Genomic DNA, 16,922 nt, shown 5'->3' on the forward strand with positions numbered 1-16,922 from the left:
CTAATTCGACCGATTTTATACATTCTAGGAATAACTTTCGCAAAATATGTATTTGTCGCTCATCTTTTAACCGATTAAATGAGAATTGTCAAAGCAATAGATACATCTACGTAGCGTCAAAGATTTGAGTAATTGCATCGTTGAAATTCGAACAGATATCGAATACAGATATCAATAATAGATTAAATTCGAAGAGATATCGAAAGATAATTTCTCCCCTTTCCTAGACATATTGCAAAATTCTAATTAAAAGTTGAAACAGTATGATAAGATATTTTGATCGAGTTTTGCATGCCAGGAGAAGAAAGAAGAGGCAAGAATAAAGAGCAATATACAATGAGCCTTTTTATTAAGCAATTAAAATATGTTTATTTATACAGTAAAACCTGAGGCGTTTAATAATCACAACTTCTTAGATTACAAATCATTCAATACATGGTTCTGTGGTAGATGTCTATACCTCAACACTACACTCTATCTATCACTGCTATAAGTCAAGTTGTCCTGCACTTGCACGTACATATGACGTACTCCGAGATGATACATTAACGTTTAAATAAATCGTCATATTTACTGGTATCAGTCGAGATGAGCTACCATTAATGTACGTAAGAGGGTTGCGTTCAAAGTGTAAGTGTTGCACGGGCAAATCGGAGGAGTAAATCACTGATTCCAACAAAGCGAATTTATTCCCCGCCAAATTTAGATATCGCAACATTTTCATAGATTCACACCAACCTATTGGTAAATAACTTAATTGGTTGTCATTCAGATATAGCTCTTCTAACAGCACTTGATTCTGAAACGCGTCCGCCTGGATGCTCTGGATTTTATTCTCGCTTAGAAATAGCTTTTTTAAGCTGTGCAGATAGAAAAAGGTGTTAATCGCTAAATAACGTATATTGTTACGATTTAACGAGAGTTGAGTTATGTTTAGAGGCGCTGTTATGGGAACATTATCCAACGAATTACTATCTAGTACAAGAATGTCTAAAGATTTCACTGATTTAAACATATCGAAATTAAAAAGCGATAAAGAATTGCCAGAAAAGTTCAAATACCGAAGGTTGGGCATTGTTTCAATTGCACTACTATTAATGTACGAGATCTTATTGTACGCTAGCGACAGATTCTCCAGCTTTTCCAGCCCCGTCAGATCAATACCCACAGATGACTCAAGATTCTGAATTGCGTTATGATCTAACGTTAACGACAACAGATTTTCCATTCGAGTAAATGAAAATTGGTCAATATTGTTACTACTCAGATCAAGGTGCGTTAATGTGGGGAACATATTTATCGACAAAGACTGTCTGGAATCGATTCCATTCTGTGATAGGTCCAAATATTTCAGTTTTGGAAATGGATTACTCAATGACGATTGTAACGCTTGTATTCCAGCATGCCTTAAATTCAAATATTCAAGTTCAGGATACACGCTGTCCACTATTGTTCTATAATTTTGGTAGCCATTTTGATTACAGAGATTTAGTATTTTCACGTTTGAAAGATTACCAAAAGTGAATAAATCATCCGAAGAGATCTGATTATTACTGAGGTCAAGGAGTTTCAAATTTGGCACGTTTTTGAAAACTCCATTCTTGAATGTAGAAACGTAACCTTTTATGGCGATACATTTTAGAGTAGGAGAAACAATACTGTTTTCATTAAAATCTATAGAACTACTGAAGTGTAATGTTAAAGTTTCGTTTTCGCAGATCTCATTCACGATCGTTTCGTAGTCGATCGCAATAATATTTCCAACTACAATCAGCGGCGAGAAAATTAACACTATCGAGAGGGCGATCGACAGCTTCATCGTGGAGGATTCCTGAAAGTAAAACATGTATGTTTGCTCATTTCTCTCGTGTACAGGAACAATGTATTGAAATCTTTTTCTTGTTAAAAATGAATAAAGGATATTAAGAGAGTAGGAATACGCTATTCGTGGCAAATAATGTTGAAGTAAAATTGAAAATAGGTTTCTAATCGTAAGTAACTACGTAGGTTTTTTTAGGAGGATTTCGTTAAAATACAAAATATGTAATAAATGACAAGCATATTTTAAATTCAGCTAGAGCTGGACAATGCGATGTAACAATCTTTGCTATTTGAAAGAATACGCGCGAATATTATCACATCACCAAACAATAGTTTCGTTTATGTTTACTTACCATCCAGGGCACTCTATAATTTCTTTCTTCTTTTCATCGACCAGATTTACTTTACAGATTACTAACAATAAATAAAATTATATTGCTTATATACTGCACTACTATCTTCTGTTATCTCTCCAACGATTACCTCACTCTTTGATATTATATCGGCTGATAGATAAAATGAAGGAAGCTACAAGTTCTAATTTAACGTTATTTGCTAAACGGAAATAAATAATGCCGTCTGAATAAGACAAGTAACAATAACTAAATTACTTCCCGTTTCTACAATAATTTAATTAATAAATTTGTTTAATCGACCATTCGCGGACAGACGCAATCGCGAGACTGCACGTCAATGGGAGTTGTAAATTCCCGTTACAATTAGATAATCGACGCCACGATCCCCTTATTTCTGTTAGGATAATAAGGGTGGTTCAATTGAGTATACACAGGTATAAATTAATGTTTATCCCAACAATTTTGTAAAGTATATAGTTACACTGGTGCATATGTACAAGTTAAGTAAGTGATTGATCTAAGGGTAGAAACCGGTAAAGATATGTTGACTATTCTAACGATGAAGAATAAGTGAACTTTGGTGACGATACTGTTGTCACGTAGAATTGATACTTGGTTTGTAAGAAAGCTGAGTCGTAGCCCAACTATTAATTTTCTTTTATCGAACTTTATTATGATTTTGACATTTACAATCGAATAACAGTGAACCGGAGAAAAGGGGTTGTACGAGAACAGCGACTAAAACAAGAACAAGGACTGCCCGAGCTGGGTGAAGTCTCGGCTTATATACGCCCTGGCTTGAGGATGTTGAAGGGTTCGGTGTGGGTTCCAAAAGGAGTCCGAAGGTCAGGATCGAGATCCTATTTCGGATGGGGACTAAAATGCGTCGCGGCCTTGGCGTCCGACAGTCGGGGGTCGATGTCTTTTCTCTGATGGGGACTAAGATGCGATTGATGTCACACTGTGGCGGAGGAAAGCTAGTGATGGGTGTGTCTAGCGTGCAGGACCACCGGATTTGTTGATGACAATTTTGGTTAGGAAAGTGAGGGCAGTAGATATTGCTTCTGATTGGATAATAAGAAGGTTGGTGGACTAGGAAGGGTCTTAGCCGCCCTCAAGAGAAAGTTACTGACGGAAGGTACCGAACGTGAGAAAAACCATCTTTCCCGTATATTACCGTAGTAGACAATAAATGTAACGAACGCTTGGAATAAAAGATGCTTGTTTGGTTTGAAGGACCTTAACTATGAAAATGACAAGATATATGGTGGGTCCTTAAAACTATTGAGGGTACGCAGTAAGGATGTGTAGACATCTGGCTGCCATCTTGCCCGCGGTGTGTGGCCTGGTTTACGTAAAGAGTCGTCCGACGTAACATCCTCCCCCCCGTTGAGAGGATCAAAAGTTCTGTAACAGTGAAATTAATTGGATCTGCTATCCAACTCCTTGTCGATTGCTGGCTATCCTTATTGTGCTGGATCGGGTTGGCTCGATAGTGGGACGAGCCGCGTGGCACCTCGATCCAAGATGCTCGTTGCCGTATTAACTGTGGCTATCTGAATGATGCCGTCGTCGCCAGGGTAAATTCGATGATACGGCCAAAGGACCGTTGCGTTGAGGGTACGTTGCCTACCTTGTAATCTGGATCGCCGTGGTCCTCGGCATTGCCAAGAAATTTGCCGTTGAAGTTCACGAACCAGGAAGCGTCGTGAAACAGCTCGGCCCATGAAGTATCGTGGAACACCTCGGCCCAGGAGGTGTCGTTATACATCACACCGATTTCACAAAGGCAAGTGAAATCCGTATGTAGATGCGTTGTGGAGACGTAAAGGAGGTCTACGGTTGATTGGGGGATAAGGCTCCCCACGCTGACCCATCCGTATCGCGCCTTCTTGATGATGCTTGGTGGTTGTACCGGCTTGGCCCAACTATCCGCAAAAGACAAAATCGGAGACGTCTTACCTTCCGTTTGGTTCGATTCCTTCCACTCGATTGGATACAGTGGATTAGGATTTACAGCTGCAGGCGTATGTAGCCATCCTGCGTCATTGTGTCGATGTTTAACCGGTTCTGTATCGTTCCGAAGTTGTCCTTTTGATATCGCTGCATTGTGCACGATAGCGTCCGCTGATTCCGCGTAACCCGGACTATTATGCTTAGATCTTGGTTTCAGAGGGCAGTTGAGCTCTGAGTTGATCAGCATTATACTTAGTTTCCTTCTGAGATGTGTCCCGATGCTGGGACTGTGCAAGAAATGCGCTGATGCGTCCTTCCTGGCTAGTTCATCGGTGGGAGGCCAGGTGGACCGGTTTGGTTGCTCTGAAGGGTTCCGAGGTTCATCGTAGTGTGATAGTTTGGACATTGAAGAATGTCCCGACGTTGTTGGAGCCAAGGAGGAGTCTTCACGTTATGTCCCGGAGAATGAGCTTCCGATACGATATTTATATCAGGTGTTGCAGGTGACGTGATGCAGGACAGGTTATTAACCGTCGAATTGTTGATCAAGGAAAACCTGTTCCTGGATAATTCGATCATCGTGGATTCCAGAGAGTCTGCCGCAGGTTTCGACTCTGAATTGATCTCGGTGTCATTGACAGGATTTAACCCGTTACTCTCTTCGATATGAATTACAGTTACAGGGCATAGCACATCCTGTAACGGATTCGGAGAGATTAATGTCTGCGACGGCTTGTCGCCTGGTGAGGTTTTCTCTTCCTTCCGGTCCAGATGATCGTGAGCGGTTGGCTGATTCAAGGCGTTTCGTGACGTTGAATCAGATTGTTGCGATGCTGACGATGCGAACGTGGTTGTCGTCAGGTCACGTGTAGGTGACACGTTGCGAGTGTCATGCGATGAGCTCCGCGTGTCATGCGACGATATCGGTGCTAGATTCGATGCGATATTTTCCGTCGGCGGAGTATAATCCTTGGTACTGTTATTATTGAAATTATTCTTACGTCCCTGGAAATGGTTAGACGTGTTGCTGTTGCCCTTGGGTATCGACGGGGTTGATGATTGTAGGCTGTCAATGAGGTTCATTAATCGTGATTTAATGGTGTGATATTCGTGTACCAGAGATTCTACATGCACGTTTTCTCACTCGTCTAGGTCTTCCAATTCTTCTTGGACAGAATTTATCTTGCTTCATGTCTCGTCGATCGTTTCGCGGCAAGTCATTAAGAGGTTTCTGTTTGACTGGCCGGACTTTTCATATTCGTCGAGTTGACGCGCCGTGATCGTAAATCGGCCGACTAGGAAGCCTCGCCTCCACCGTAACGTACTGATTCGTTCAACGTGGGCCATGATGGGTTTTTCACAAATTGAACGAGCTTACCTTGTTACTGTGAAATGGACGTTGGTCCGGGTATCGGTTGCTGCTCGTTACTGTGCGGCGTGAGGTTGCGTGTATGCTTCGCGAGGAAGGCGTTCCTTCCCGACGGTCACTCGTTTGATTGTGTGATTACAGTTGTCGAAATTCGTTGGTTTAGGTAGAGAGTCGGCCAACGTAATACGAAGAGATATTGAAAGATAATTTCGCCCCTTTCCTAGACATATTGCAAAATTCTAATTAAAAGTTGAAACAGTATGATAAGATATTTGAATCGAGATTTGCATGCCAGGAGAAGAAAGAAGAGGCAAGAATAAAGAGCAATATACAATGAGTCTTTTTATTAAGTAATTACAATATGTTTATTTATACAGTAAAACCTGAGGCGTTTAATAATCACAACTTCTTAGATTACAAATCATTCAATACATGGTTCTGTGGTAGATGTCTATACCTCAACACTACACTCTATCTATCACTGCTATAAGTCAAGTTGTCCTGCACTTGCACGTACATATGACGTACTCCGAGATGATACATTAACGTTTAAATAAATCGTCATATTTACTGGTATCAGTCGAGATGAGCTACCATTAATGTACGTAAGAGGGTTGCGTTCAAAGTGTAAGTGTTGCACGGGCAAATCGGAGGAGTAAATCACTGATTCCAACAAAGCGAATTTATTCCCCGCCAAATTTAGATATCGCAACATTTTCATAGATTCACACCAACCTATTGGTAAATAACTTAATTGGTTGTCATTCAGATATAGCTCTTCTAACAGCACTTGATTCTGAAACGCGTCCGCCTGGATGCTCTGGATTTTATTCTCGCTTAGAAATAGCTTTTTTAAGCTGTGCAGATAGAAAAAGGTGTTAATCGCTAAATAACGTATATTGTTACGATTTAACGAGAGTTGAGTTATGTTTAGAGGCGCTGTTATGGGAACATTATCCAACGAATTACTATCTAGTACAAGAATGTCTAAAGATTTCACTGATTTAAACATATCGAAATTAAAAAGCGATAAAGAATTGCCAGAAAAGTTCAAATACCGAAGGTTGGGCATTGTTTCAATTGCACTACTATCAATGTACGAGATCTTATTGTACGCTAGCGACAGATTCTCCAGCTTTTCCAGCCCCGTCAGATCAATACCCATAGATGACTCAAGATTCCGAATTGCGTTATGATCTAACGTTAACGACAACAGATTTTCCATTCGAGTAAATGAAAATTGGTCAATATTGTTGCTACTCAGATCAAGGTGCGTTAATGTGGAGAACATATTTATCGACAAAGACTGTCTGGAATCGATTCGATTCTGTGATAGGTCCAAATATTTCAGTTTTGGAAATGGATTACTCAATGACGATTGTAACGCTTGTATTCCAGCATGTCTTAAATTCAAATATTCAAGTTCAGGATACACGCTGTCCACTATTGTTCTATAATTTCGGTAGCCATTTTGATTACAGAGATTTAGTATTTTCACGTTTGAAAGATTACCAAAAGTGAATAAATCATTCGAAGAGATCTGATTATTACTGAGGTCAAGGAATTTCAAATTTGGCACGTTTTTGAAAACTCCATTCTTGAATGTAGGAACGTAACCTTTTATGGCGATACATTTTAGAGTAGGAGAAACAATACTGTTTTCATTAAAATCTGTAGAACTACTGAAGTGTAATGTTAAAGTTTCGTTTTCGCAGATCTCATTCACGATCGTTTCGTAGTCGATCGCAATAATATTTCCAACTACAATCAGCGGCGAGAAAATTAACACTATCGAGAGGGCGATCGACAGCTTCATCGTGGAGGATTCCTGAAAGTAGAACATGTATGTTTGATCGTTTCTCTCGTGTACAGGAACAATGTATTGAAATCTTTTTCTTGTTAAAAATGAATAAAGGATATTAAGAGAGTAGGAATACGCTATTCGTGGCAAATAATGTTGAAGTAAAATTGAAAATAGGTTGCTAATCGTAAGTAACTACGTAGGTTTTTTTAGGAGGATTTCGTTAAAATACAAAATATGTAATAAATGACAAGCATATTTTGAATTCAGCTAGAGCTGGACAATGCGATGTAACAATCTTTGCTATTTGAAAGAATACGCGCGAATATTATCACATCATCAAACAATAGTTTCGTTTATATTTATGTACCGTCCAGGACACCCTATAATTTCTTTCTTTTTTTCATCGATCAGATTTACTTTACATATTACTAACAATAAATGAAATTATACTGCTTATATATTGCTCTACTATCTTCTCTGTTATCTCTCCAACGATTACCTCACTCTTTGATATTATATCGGCTGATGGATAAAATGAAGGAAGCTACAAGTTCTAATTTAACGTTATTTGCTAAACTGAAATAAATAATATTTGCCGTCTGAATAAGACAAGTGACAATAACTAAATTACTTCCCGTTTCTACAATAATGTAATTAACAAATTAGTTGCTAAGTTTAGAAGTTTACTACGTAATTGTCACACACACACACACACACACACACACACACACACACACACACACACATGTGCAGAAACTTCACTCTGGTTAGTGATCTCTACAGAGTTATTTATTTATGATTTAAACAGAAAACGATGGTTATTTAACGCGATCTTAAGGCAGTAATGTAACTAAGAGAGTAGTAACTAAGACAACTAAATTGATAATTAACAAATCAACTTACAACTTACAATTAGCAACTCACAACAACTCGGCAACTTACAACTTACAACTTACAACGACTCCACAACTCATGAATAACGATTAACCCGCAACTCACTCGCTAATCACTCACTAATCACTCGCTACTCATTCGCTACTCCAGCTACAACTCTCCTGCCACTCTAGCCGAAACTGACTAACAGATGCTTTTTATACCACGGCCTTGGTATTCCTAACACACACATGTGTTCCACAAATGTGGATGATCCATGGTCAAGAACAACTTTTTTAATTAGCCAGTACCGTAAAAGAGTATGGGTATATGGCCCATCAAGATTTCCTAACTTTTCCGACCCGTCATCACTTTTATTGTTTTTTGCCTGTAGTTCATCGGGATTTTCCCGACATTACATATACATATATCTACATTTACACATGTCACTTGACTCATCATACGCGTATCTAAATTCCAAAAATACTTATACAGTGTATAGTACAATGAATATAAAGAAAGAAGCAATCACGTCGAATATAACTCCAGTTTATCTTATTGTGAGATAAATGTATAAGCATAGATATATTGTATAATCTATAGATTTGTGTAGGAGAGAATGGTCTTTTCCTGTTATATACATCACTACACGATAATATAAAAATCACATTAGGCTATTTAATCGCCAACGTTTACATACGTATGTATTTTTCTAAAGATTCCTTGAATTTCTTTACCTTTCTCTTCCTCCGTTCCCATCACGTTTAGGAACGTTTTGTGAATTTCAAGGTAAACGAGAAACTAATGATGAAACGGGTTTTCCCGGTCTGAATTACTACCAAAAGATCCATTCTCTACGCGTTTAGTAGTAACATATTTTATAACGTGCTATTCGCTATATGTATATTATGTTCACAAAGGTAAAAGATTTAGAACCTTTGAGTATCATGATCCTTGCTTGCTATCATGATGCTTTCATTCTGCATGCTTTCTCAGATATAATCATATACTCTGTGGCTGTGTCATACAACTACAAACCCGGTGTTTCCGAGAGTAAAAAGCGTTCATTCTGAGCAATTTTCAGAAATTATAAATCCTTATTAATACAAAACCAAGAATTATCAATTACCCGTATCTTTGTTTTGCGTGAACAAGATTACATTTATGATACGGAAATATCGAATATCACAAAGCTCGTGAAACTCAACAACTCGAATATGCAGCAGGTATTTGCATGGAGAAAATGTCTTTCGTAATTTATCGAACGTACAATTTCCTTCTTGTATAAAACATTCAGTTTTCTCTCGCATTCTCATCAGGTACTTTCTGTAAGTCTGACGTTTCTTCCTCGACAGCTCCTTTACGATCACTCTGTGCCTGTGTTTGTAGTGAATTTTCATAGTTGTGTTTTATATGCATCCAAAGTCTCTGCGAAAGAGATAATAGACATGAAAGTAATATATAAAATAGAGTTAATCACGCAGTTGGGAAATACAACGTGGAGACAAGACGAATTATATGAAATAAGCTAACGGATCATTAATTACATATAACCTTATCGATCGATAAACATAAATCCTGTATTATGTTATATAGAATATGATTATTTCCGAATTCTTTTTACGTGTAAATGATAGCTTCCAATAATTTAAGCAATATTTTACAGTTAATGTTAGAGAAAAAATTAACAGCGTACTCCTTCGTTTATCCATTCAAAAATACTTTCACAAGCGTGGTCATAAGCTCTTTCAAAAAATGCCGAGGCGATAACGATACCAAGAACGAAACTAGATGTTCGCCTAAAAATGTAACGGTAAAGAAAACGAGAAATCATTTTTAATATCCTTCCTATAAAGCACTTTCGATGTAGTTATCTTTGTAACTTTAATCTAAAAAATGGGGAAAAAATGAAATCTATCTTTAAACGAGTTAGATATCAGTTAATTGATCGATGGTTGTCAATCTTCACATTTATGATAGTCGAAAAATCGAAAGCTTTCCACCAATTTGTAAATGATTGTTGAAGAAAGGTAAACAACTTTTGAAGTCGATTCAATGTATAAATGATATACGTTTAATAATTATGTAACAAAATATTATTTACATTATTTAATGAAAATATCGATAAAACTTAAATTACATAATACGACAATTACGTAAAATAATTTCTTATTGTATCATTATTACTATTAATATGTAAAAAGATTATTACATTTGGTTGCTAAAAAAAAAATACAAATAAAATTTCAAACTATTATTTCTATTAACTTTTAATAATATTAAAATCTTTTTCAAAAACAATTGGGCCTTGCAACACTTTTCGAGATAATCTAACGCGCCCATTCACCGGATCTCGTCCAAAATATTTCACTTTTATTTCATCTCCGACATTCAATCCTAGTACGTCAGGATGATGAATTTTACGTTGATCTAACTGCGAATTAGGTAATAACGTTGGTACCATACTGGAATACAATGTAACCATCACCCCAGTCTCACGAATTTCAGTTATTTTTGCAGTATAGATGTCACCAAATGTCAATACTGGTTCCACATCTTTTTGTATAATACCATCTATCATTTCTTTGGCTTCATTCATTGCATTTTGATTAGGTGCAAATAAAGAAAACACTGTATCGTCTAGCGAATGTATCTATAAAAAAAAAAAAATAATAGATTAACTTTTGTCAAAAATGAATCTTTAAAGTTTCTATTTCCTCTTTAAATTTACATTAACTCCAGTTTCACATAAAATTCTTTTTATGTTCGAGCCACCAATCCCAAGAAATTTTCCCCTTTGATGAATGGGTACTTCTATGGTATCAAGTACAGGTTTATTTTCTTTCTTGTTACTTGCTGGAGTAGATATTACTGAATTCATGATATGAAGAATTTGACTTTTAGCCGCATTTGAGTTTTCGATAGCTTTCATTATCACTTTTAAAGGGACTCCCGCTATTTTTATATCAGCTTGTAAAGCTGTAAACCCTTTTTTTGTACCCGCAATTTTAAAATCCATGTCTCCAAGATGATCTTCTATACCCTGGTCGTATAAGAAATAAAAAATTAATTAATTTCATTTTTAACTACATTCAAATGTTAATCAATATGAAATTACTGATATATCAGTTAAAATCTTGTAATCGTCATCCGTTAACTCAATAGCATGAGGATTACATATTAATCCCATAGCTACACCAACAACAGGAGATGATATTGGCACACCTGCATCCATTAATGCTAGACTACCGCCACAAATAGAAGCCATAGAAGACGAGCCTTTAAGTGAAACACGAAAGTATTTAAGTTACAAGTTATCTATTCAACAAGTAATAATTTCTTTCTTATTTAAGCAAGTCACCATTAGATTCTAATACTTCGCTTGTTAATCTTATAGCAAATGGATAATCTTTTGGTATAACCGCTCGCAATCCTCTCTCTGCTAATGCTCCATGACCAATTTCTCTACGATCATATCCAGTAAGTTTACCTGTTTCGTTTACAGCATATGGTGGAAATTCGTAATGCAAAAAAAAGTTTTTTTCTTTTATACCACTGCAAAAAATAATATTTATTTATATTAAATATATATTTTTAAAATATTAATAAATGTAATATAACATACCTAGATAGCATTGAGATATTATCTAATTTAAGAGAACTTTCTATACTGTCAAGAGTTACTGTGCATAAAACTTGAGTTTGTCCTCGTTGAAAGAAGGCTGAGCCGTGAAGAGGCTGAAATAAATCAACCTGGCATTCTATATCTCTCAACTCATTTATTGCACGACCATCACATCTAAAATTATTTACACACATTCAATAATTTTCAGTAATTTATAATCGTAATTAGATTTCTTTTTTATAAACAAAAACTACCTTATATCTGTTTCAAATATTAAAGATCTGAAATTTTCCTTAGAAATTTTATTAAAAGCTTTTACAGCATTTTGGATAAAATCTGAACCACGATTTGTTATACTTTCTAACATCCTATCTCTAAGATCAAAAATAGCAGCGTCTCGCGAAATTTTGTCATGAGAATGACAACTAAAAATTTCACGTATTTCATGCTCTGCAAAATTTTTTACAAACTCTTCCACATCATTGTTTAATTCACTGCCTTTGTTAATTTGTAATTTAGGTTTGCCAACATGATTTTGTAATTTTTTTATAGATTGTATAATTATTTGACATTCTTTAACACCTATTTTTATTGCTTTTCGAAGTTCTGGCTCTAAAATATCATCTGCCGATCCTTCTATCATGACAATTAAATTCTTGGACATAGATGACAGTACAAGATTTAATTTACTTTTCTGAAGATCACGTTTTGTAGGATTAATTATATATGTATTGTCAATTAAACCAACTCTTACGGCTGCTACAGGTCCCATCCATGGAATATCCGAAATACTTAAAGCTGCAGAGGCAGCATTAATGGATAATATATCTGGATTATTAATTCCATCAGTAGCTAATAAATTACATACTATTTGTGTTTCATAGCAGTATTCTGGCTGAAATAAGGGACGTACAGATCTATCTATTATTCTGCTAATAAGGATCTCCTGCTCTGTGTAACCTATTTCTCTACGAAGAAAATTTGTTGGTATACGTCCAATTGCAGAAGCTTTTTGTCTATAGTTCACAGTTAATGGAATTACAGAATCATTGCATGGTTCATTTTTCCTAACCACAGTAGTCATGACTGATGTATCGCCAAGCGTAGCAGTAACACACCCAGATGTAAATCGTGCATATTTCCCACTTGATAGTGTAATTTTTGATCTGAAGGAATATTTGAAAGAATTAATAATAAATATGGAATGAAACACGTAACAATATATTTTATTTAAATAACTTTAAATAACTTATATTTTCTCTATTATATTACTGTATTATTTATACATAAGATGAAATATCATAATAAGTATTAACGTTTAGGTTAAGAAACACGTGATATATTTACCCATTAGATAACCCTATATGTATATTTTCTACAGTATTGCTCGACATAAATTTAACTTGAAATGTATTTTCATTTTTGTTATGACTTTTCAAACGTAAAAAACTTAAATTTCTATTGTTTAATAACTTACTATGCCTAAACAGCACCATTCTTATATTGAATTTGCTTTCATTGGTTCCAAAGCTTCAATGTAGTCATAACCGCCATCATTTAATAAGAAAAGATTCTATCATAGTAACTTTTTTATTAACTGCAATACATGATTATATTTTATCTTATTAATAAATACTGATATTTCCTTTCTGATAAAATTTGTCAAATTTCACTACATTTTCGTAATTTATAGTAAATGATATGTACTATCAAATTACTATATTTTTTGTCGAAATAGTTACAAAAAATTAAGGTACTTGTAGTATCCATCAAAATTAGAATTAAAATTTAACGGCTATAAAAACGAGAAAGGAGAAGAAATATTACAAATTGATCTTTAATTAAACTGAAAGCTATAGTTACGTGTTATGATATAATATGTAGTTGTACAAATTCTGCGACACATTGATTGAAATTGTTGTATATTTAATACACGTGAATTCTATGATGATTAACGAAGTTGCTATTTCAATTTAATTGTGAAAACGAAAACATGAAAAATAGTATTTTTCGTATACTAAAACCTCATTGTAGGAATACTCTGATCATTAAAAGAACGTTTTATGAACCATTTAGATCACAATATCCGGTAGTATACGATAAACCTATTGATAAACAGGAAAATTTGACCTCTTCACAGAAATTACGGAAAGCTTATGATTTATTTAAGAGTGACTGTAAATTATTTATTCGAGAAATATGGGATAGCCTCAGTATATACCCATGTAATTTTGCAGTAAATGAAATTAATGCTGTATGGAAGTTTGATGGAACTCAAAAATCTTTGGATCAATGGATTGTAAATTCTGACAAGGACTATCATCATGGTTATTCAACTGCTACGTAACTATACAATATTTTTTATGCTTTACGTCTTGGAAAGGTTTAGACTAATTGATAAAGTGTCTACTAATTTTAGACTAGAACTGTCGTCTTATGGCACTGGAGTATTCCATGGTATATTAGATACTCGTGTACCCAAAGACGGTCGAACTACAAATGCTGGATACTGCAATATCACTTCAGCTCCAAGATTTAAATCTTTTGCTCGACGGTACTACTATAATTGGGAACATTATAATGAAGTTGTTTTACGAGTTAGAGGAGATGGTAGATGTTACATGTTAAATATTTTACAAAAAGGAAGACTGGACATAATGCAATATAATTGTTATCATTATGTAATGTATACAAGAGGTGGCCCGTATTGGCAAATAATTAGAGTCCCTTTTTCAAAATTTGTATTCGGTTCAAAAGGACAAATTAGTGAAAATCAATATTCTATATGTCAGAATTACCTTACAAATTTTGGAATTACAATTGCTGATAAAAAGCCAGGGCCTTTCAGATTAGAAATTGATTATATTGGAGTTCGTTACAATACAAGTAATTTCGAAGAATTTGCATACGAAACATATAACGTACAAGACGTAACGGCCAAGTTGTAAAAACAATGTTTTTATTAATTTGAGTTGTATACATAGTAGATATTTAAATAACGTCTATTATACAAAGTAAATAATAAATTTAGAAACAATAAACGATGTTATTGTAATCATTAATACATGTATTTAATTAGATGATTTTGTTGAAGTCTTTTTCCTTACGAATTTGTATGTATTTTTTGATATTAAATAACTTACACCTCCTGCTAATGTTGTTACTGCCGTTACATAACAAAAAATTTCTAAAGCTGGATGATTTACAAAATGAAATATGGGTGCAGCTAGTGTTCCAGCAACAAACGACAACTGAATAGCAGTATTAATTTTACTTATATATGTTGGAGCTAATTGTACTGTTGCATATGTAGGATCAAAATATCTGGCCAAAGTTTTCTGAAACATATTTTGTAAATAAGCATGATCATTTAAATATTTTTCTGTTCATAATGTTATAATCTATACATACTGGAGGAGGTAAAGATTGGTATCTTATGTAAGAAACAGCTGAAACCAAGGCAACATCTCTTGCAATGACAAGACATGTTAAAGGAATAGGAACCAATCCTACCCAGGCCAAAGATAGGAACAGAGTACCTACTAGTAGCTTATCTGCAGCAGGATCTAAAAAAGTGCCAAGCTTAGAAGCTTGTGATGTCCATGTACGTGCAATCCATCCATCAGCTAAATCACTAAACCCAGCAATTATTAATAGCCATAATGCTATCTATAATGTATGAACAAATAATATATATAATGAATATAATGAATAAATATGCATTTAATTATAACGTTTTACCTGGTAATCTTGTGACAAAATTAAGTAACTTAAATATGGCGATGTTACAATTCGTCCCATACAAAGAATATTTGGTACAGTCCAAATGTTTTCTTTGTCAATAATTACTTCTACTTTCCGTTTAGTTTGTTTAATATCTTGCAGTATCTGTAACCTTAATGCTTTTTTCTTACTGATATTTTCCTTTTTGACAATGTAATTTTTATGATTATTAATTCCATTAGAATATACTCTTGCATGATACACCAAATATTGCCTCAAACATCTTTCAAACCAGTATCTACTTGAAATTGTAGATTGTTTGAAGCATAGTATCGTAAATTGGTTCATAATTGATTATTCCTGTTTTTAAAACAATACAATGGTAAAGGCAATGATAGTAAATATTATCAGCATATAGTCATTGAAGTCATATTTTTATGTTTACTTGTATTTCATTACAATATATATGAAAATTATGCATTACATAGAACATGTATCAAGTGAATTTCTAATGTAAAAATATTATTTTCTACAAAATTTAATATTATTTAAAAACGAGTTATTAAGAAAGAAAGTAATATCTTCTGATTATAGTATCTATTAAATTAATTAGTAATTATTAAATTAGTAATATATTTATTATGAACTGTTATGCAATAAACGTGATTCAGCTTAATAATTACAAAAACTTTATAGTAAAAAAATGTATTATATGGTTTTATGAAAAAGAGATTTCATACTTGAGGTTATGTTGTTCCACCATACATAAAGCTTACCTGTATTAAGTTAAATATCTTTTGCCTTCTAATATAACGGAGAAGAAAAAACTATCGTTTTTGTAAAAATAAAAAGAAACTAGCTATATTTACATTAATATTATCATTTTTATTCTTAATTGTTCCATTTCAAAGATAAGTTGAGTTAGTTATAACCGCTTGAATAATATTCATATCAGTTAAAATTAAGTTAGTGAATCGTAAACACTACGAAATCGTAGTAGGTTTTACGAGGAGGGAGTTTCGTGCCAATACTATTTTAACTAATGAAATGAAATGCATGCGTCAGTTATTTAAAATTGTACATAATAACAAAGAAAATAGTTTCTATTTTTTAAACAGATGAATTTATGATATGTTTATAAAACATTGATTATCAATAACGAGAACCATAATCGTTTTTCAATATTCACGCTTAAATTCTTATATTAAAATAATAACAGTAGAGTACCTTATACTATGAGAAGTACGCACGTACTTGGTATTACTTTACTTTATATTATTCTGTACATTGTGTAATATTCAATATTTTTTACGATTTTTTAAATTAATTTTTCTATTCGTAAATGATGTGGTCGTTTATTTACAATCAATAATGTCAGTTCTTTAATTAACTTAT

At 34.2% G+C, this 16,922-nt stretch overlaps 4 protein-coding genes across 5 annotated transcripts; 1 reads left to right on the forward strand and 3 right to left on the reverse strand.

The window, feature by feature from the left end:
* Nucleotides 1-320: 320 nt before the first annotated feature.
* LOC117207620 lies at nucleotides 321-8,295 on the reverse strand. Its single transcript, XM_033448001.1, has 5 exons — nucleotides 8,263-8,295; nucleotides 5,988-7,330; nucleotides 4,556-5,199; nucleotides 3,811-4,496; nucleotides 321-1,831 (listed from the first exon to the last, which is right to left on the reverse strand). The coding sequence occupies exons 1-5, from the start codon at nucleotides 8,278-8,280 to the stop codon at nucleotides 488-490; spliced, it is 4,035 nt and encodes a 1,344-aa protein (XP_033303892.1). The 5' UTR covers nucleotides 8,281-8,295; the 3' UTR covers nucleotides 321-487.
* Nucleotides 8,296-9,478: 1,183 nt separating this feature from the next.
* On the reverse strand, nucleotides 9,479-13,477 carry LOC117207624 (polyribonucleotide nucleotidyltransferase 1, mitochondrial). Its single transcript, XM_033448007.1, has 8 exons — nucleotides 13,152-13,477; nucleotides 12,059-12,970; nucleotides 11,805-11,978; nucleotides 11,541-11,734; nucleotides 11,298-11,458; nucleotides 10,911-11,222; nucleotides 10,448-10,832; nucleotides 9,479-9,607 (listed from the first exon to the last, which is right to left on the reverse strand). Exons 1-8 carry the CDS (start codon nucleotides 13,298-13,300, stop codon nucleotides 9,576-9,578), a joined length of 2,319 nt encoding a protein of 772 aa, XP_033303898.1. The 5' UTR covers nucleotides 13,301-13,477; the 3' UTR covers nucleotides 9,479-9,575.
* An 86-nt stretch (nucleotides 13,478-13,563) lies between these two features.
* On the forward strand, nucleotides 13,564-14,884 carry LOC117207627 (complex I intermediate-associated protein 30, mitochondrial). The gene is made up of 2 exons (XM_033448010.1): nucleotides 13,564-14,147; nucleotides 14,224-14,884. Exons 1-2 carry the CDS (start codon nucleotides 13,798-13,800, stop codon nucleotides 14,750-14,752), a joined length of 879 nt encoding a protein of 292 aa, XP_033303901.1. The 5' UTR covers nucleotides 13,564-13,797; the 3' UTR covers nucleotides 14,753-14,884.
* On the reverse strand, nucleotides 14,827-16,853 carry LOC117207628 (probable cardiolipin synthase (CMP-forming)). 2 transcript variants are annotated; one of them, XM_033448012.1, is made up of 4 exons: nucleotides 16,755-16,853; nucleotides 15,546-15,887; nucleotides 15,216-15,473; nucleotides 14,827-15,142 (listed from the first exon to the last, which is right to left on the reverse strand). In XM_033448012.1, the coding sequence occupies exons 2-4, from the start codon at nucleotides 15,873-15,875 to the stop codon at nucleotides 14,876-14,878; spliced, it is 855 nt and encodes a 284-aa protein (XP_033303903.1). In that variant the 5' UTR covers nucleotides 15,876-15,887; nucleotides 16,755-16,853; the 3' UTR covers nucleotides 14,827-14,875. The 2 variants fall into 2 exon arrangements, with proteins under 2 accessions (XP_033303903.1, XP_033303902.1); XM_033448011.1 differs by lacking the exon at nucleotides 16,755-16,853 and adding an exon at nucleotides 16,304-16,532.
* Nucleotides 16,854-16,922: the final 69 nt, after the last annotated feature.

This window comes from Bombus bifarius, unplaced genomic scaffold (assembly GCF_011952205.1).
Source record: "Bombus bifarius isolate JDL3187 unplaced genomic scaffold, Bbif_JDL3187 scf7180000008039, whole genome shotgun sequence".
NCBI lineage: Eukaryota > Metazoa > Arthropoda > Insecta > Hymenoptera > Apidae > Bombus > Bombus bifarius.

What these genes read in the sequence shown, in the direction of transcription:
- LOC117207620 (XM_033448001.1), bottom strand. An exon ending in TCCTCCTTGGCTCCAACAAC is followed by an intron (nt 4,497 to 4,555) that starts GTCGGGACATTC and finishes GGAACCCTTCAG; the next exon opens with AGCAACCAAACCGGTCCACC. An exon ending in ACGGCGATCCAGATTACAAG is followed by an intron (nt 1,832 to 3,810) that starts GTAGGCAACGTA and finishes TTTTACTTTCAG; the next exon opens with GAATCCTCCACGATGAAGCT.
- LOC117207624 (XM_033448007.1), bottom strand. Translation starts at nt 13,300, where the DNA reads ATGGTGCTGTTTAGGCATAGTAAGTTATTAAACAATAGAAATTTAAGT. An exon ending in CATATAGGGTTATCTAATGG is followed by an intron (nt 12,971 to 13,151) that starts GTAAATATATCA and finishes ATATTCCTTCAG; the next exon opens with ATCAAAAATTACACTATCAA. An exon ending in TATGTGAAACTGGAGTTAAT is followed by an intron (nt 10,833 to 10,910) that starts GTAAATTTAAAG and finishes TTTTTTTTATAG; the next exon opens with ATACATTCGCTAGACGATAC.
- LOC117207627 (XM_033448010.1), top strand. Translation starts at nt 13,798, where the DNA reads ATGAAAAATAGTATTTTTCGTATACTAAAACCTCATTGTAGGAATACT. An exon ending in CATGGTTATTCAACTGCTAC is followed by an intron (nt 14,148 to 14,223) that starts GTAACTATACAA and finishes TACTAATTTTAG; the next exon opens with ACTAGAACTGTCGTCTTATG.
- LOC117207628 (XM_033448012.1), bottom strand. Translation starts at nt 15,875, where the DNA reads ATGAACCAATTTACGATACTATGCTTCAAACAATCTACAATTTCAAGT. An exon ending in TTTTGTCACAAGATTACCAG is followed by an intron (nt 15,474 to 15,545) that starts GTAAAACGTTAT and finishes CATACATTATAG; the next exon opens with ATAGCATTATGGCTATTAAT. An exon ending in ACCAATCTTTACCTCCTCCA is followed by an intron (nt 15,143 to 15,215) that starts GTATGTATAGAT and finishes AATATGTTTCAG; the next exon opens with AAAACTTTGGCCAGATATTT.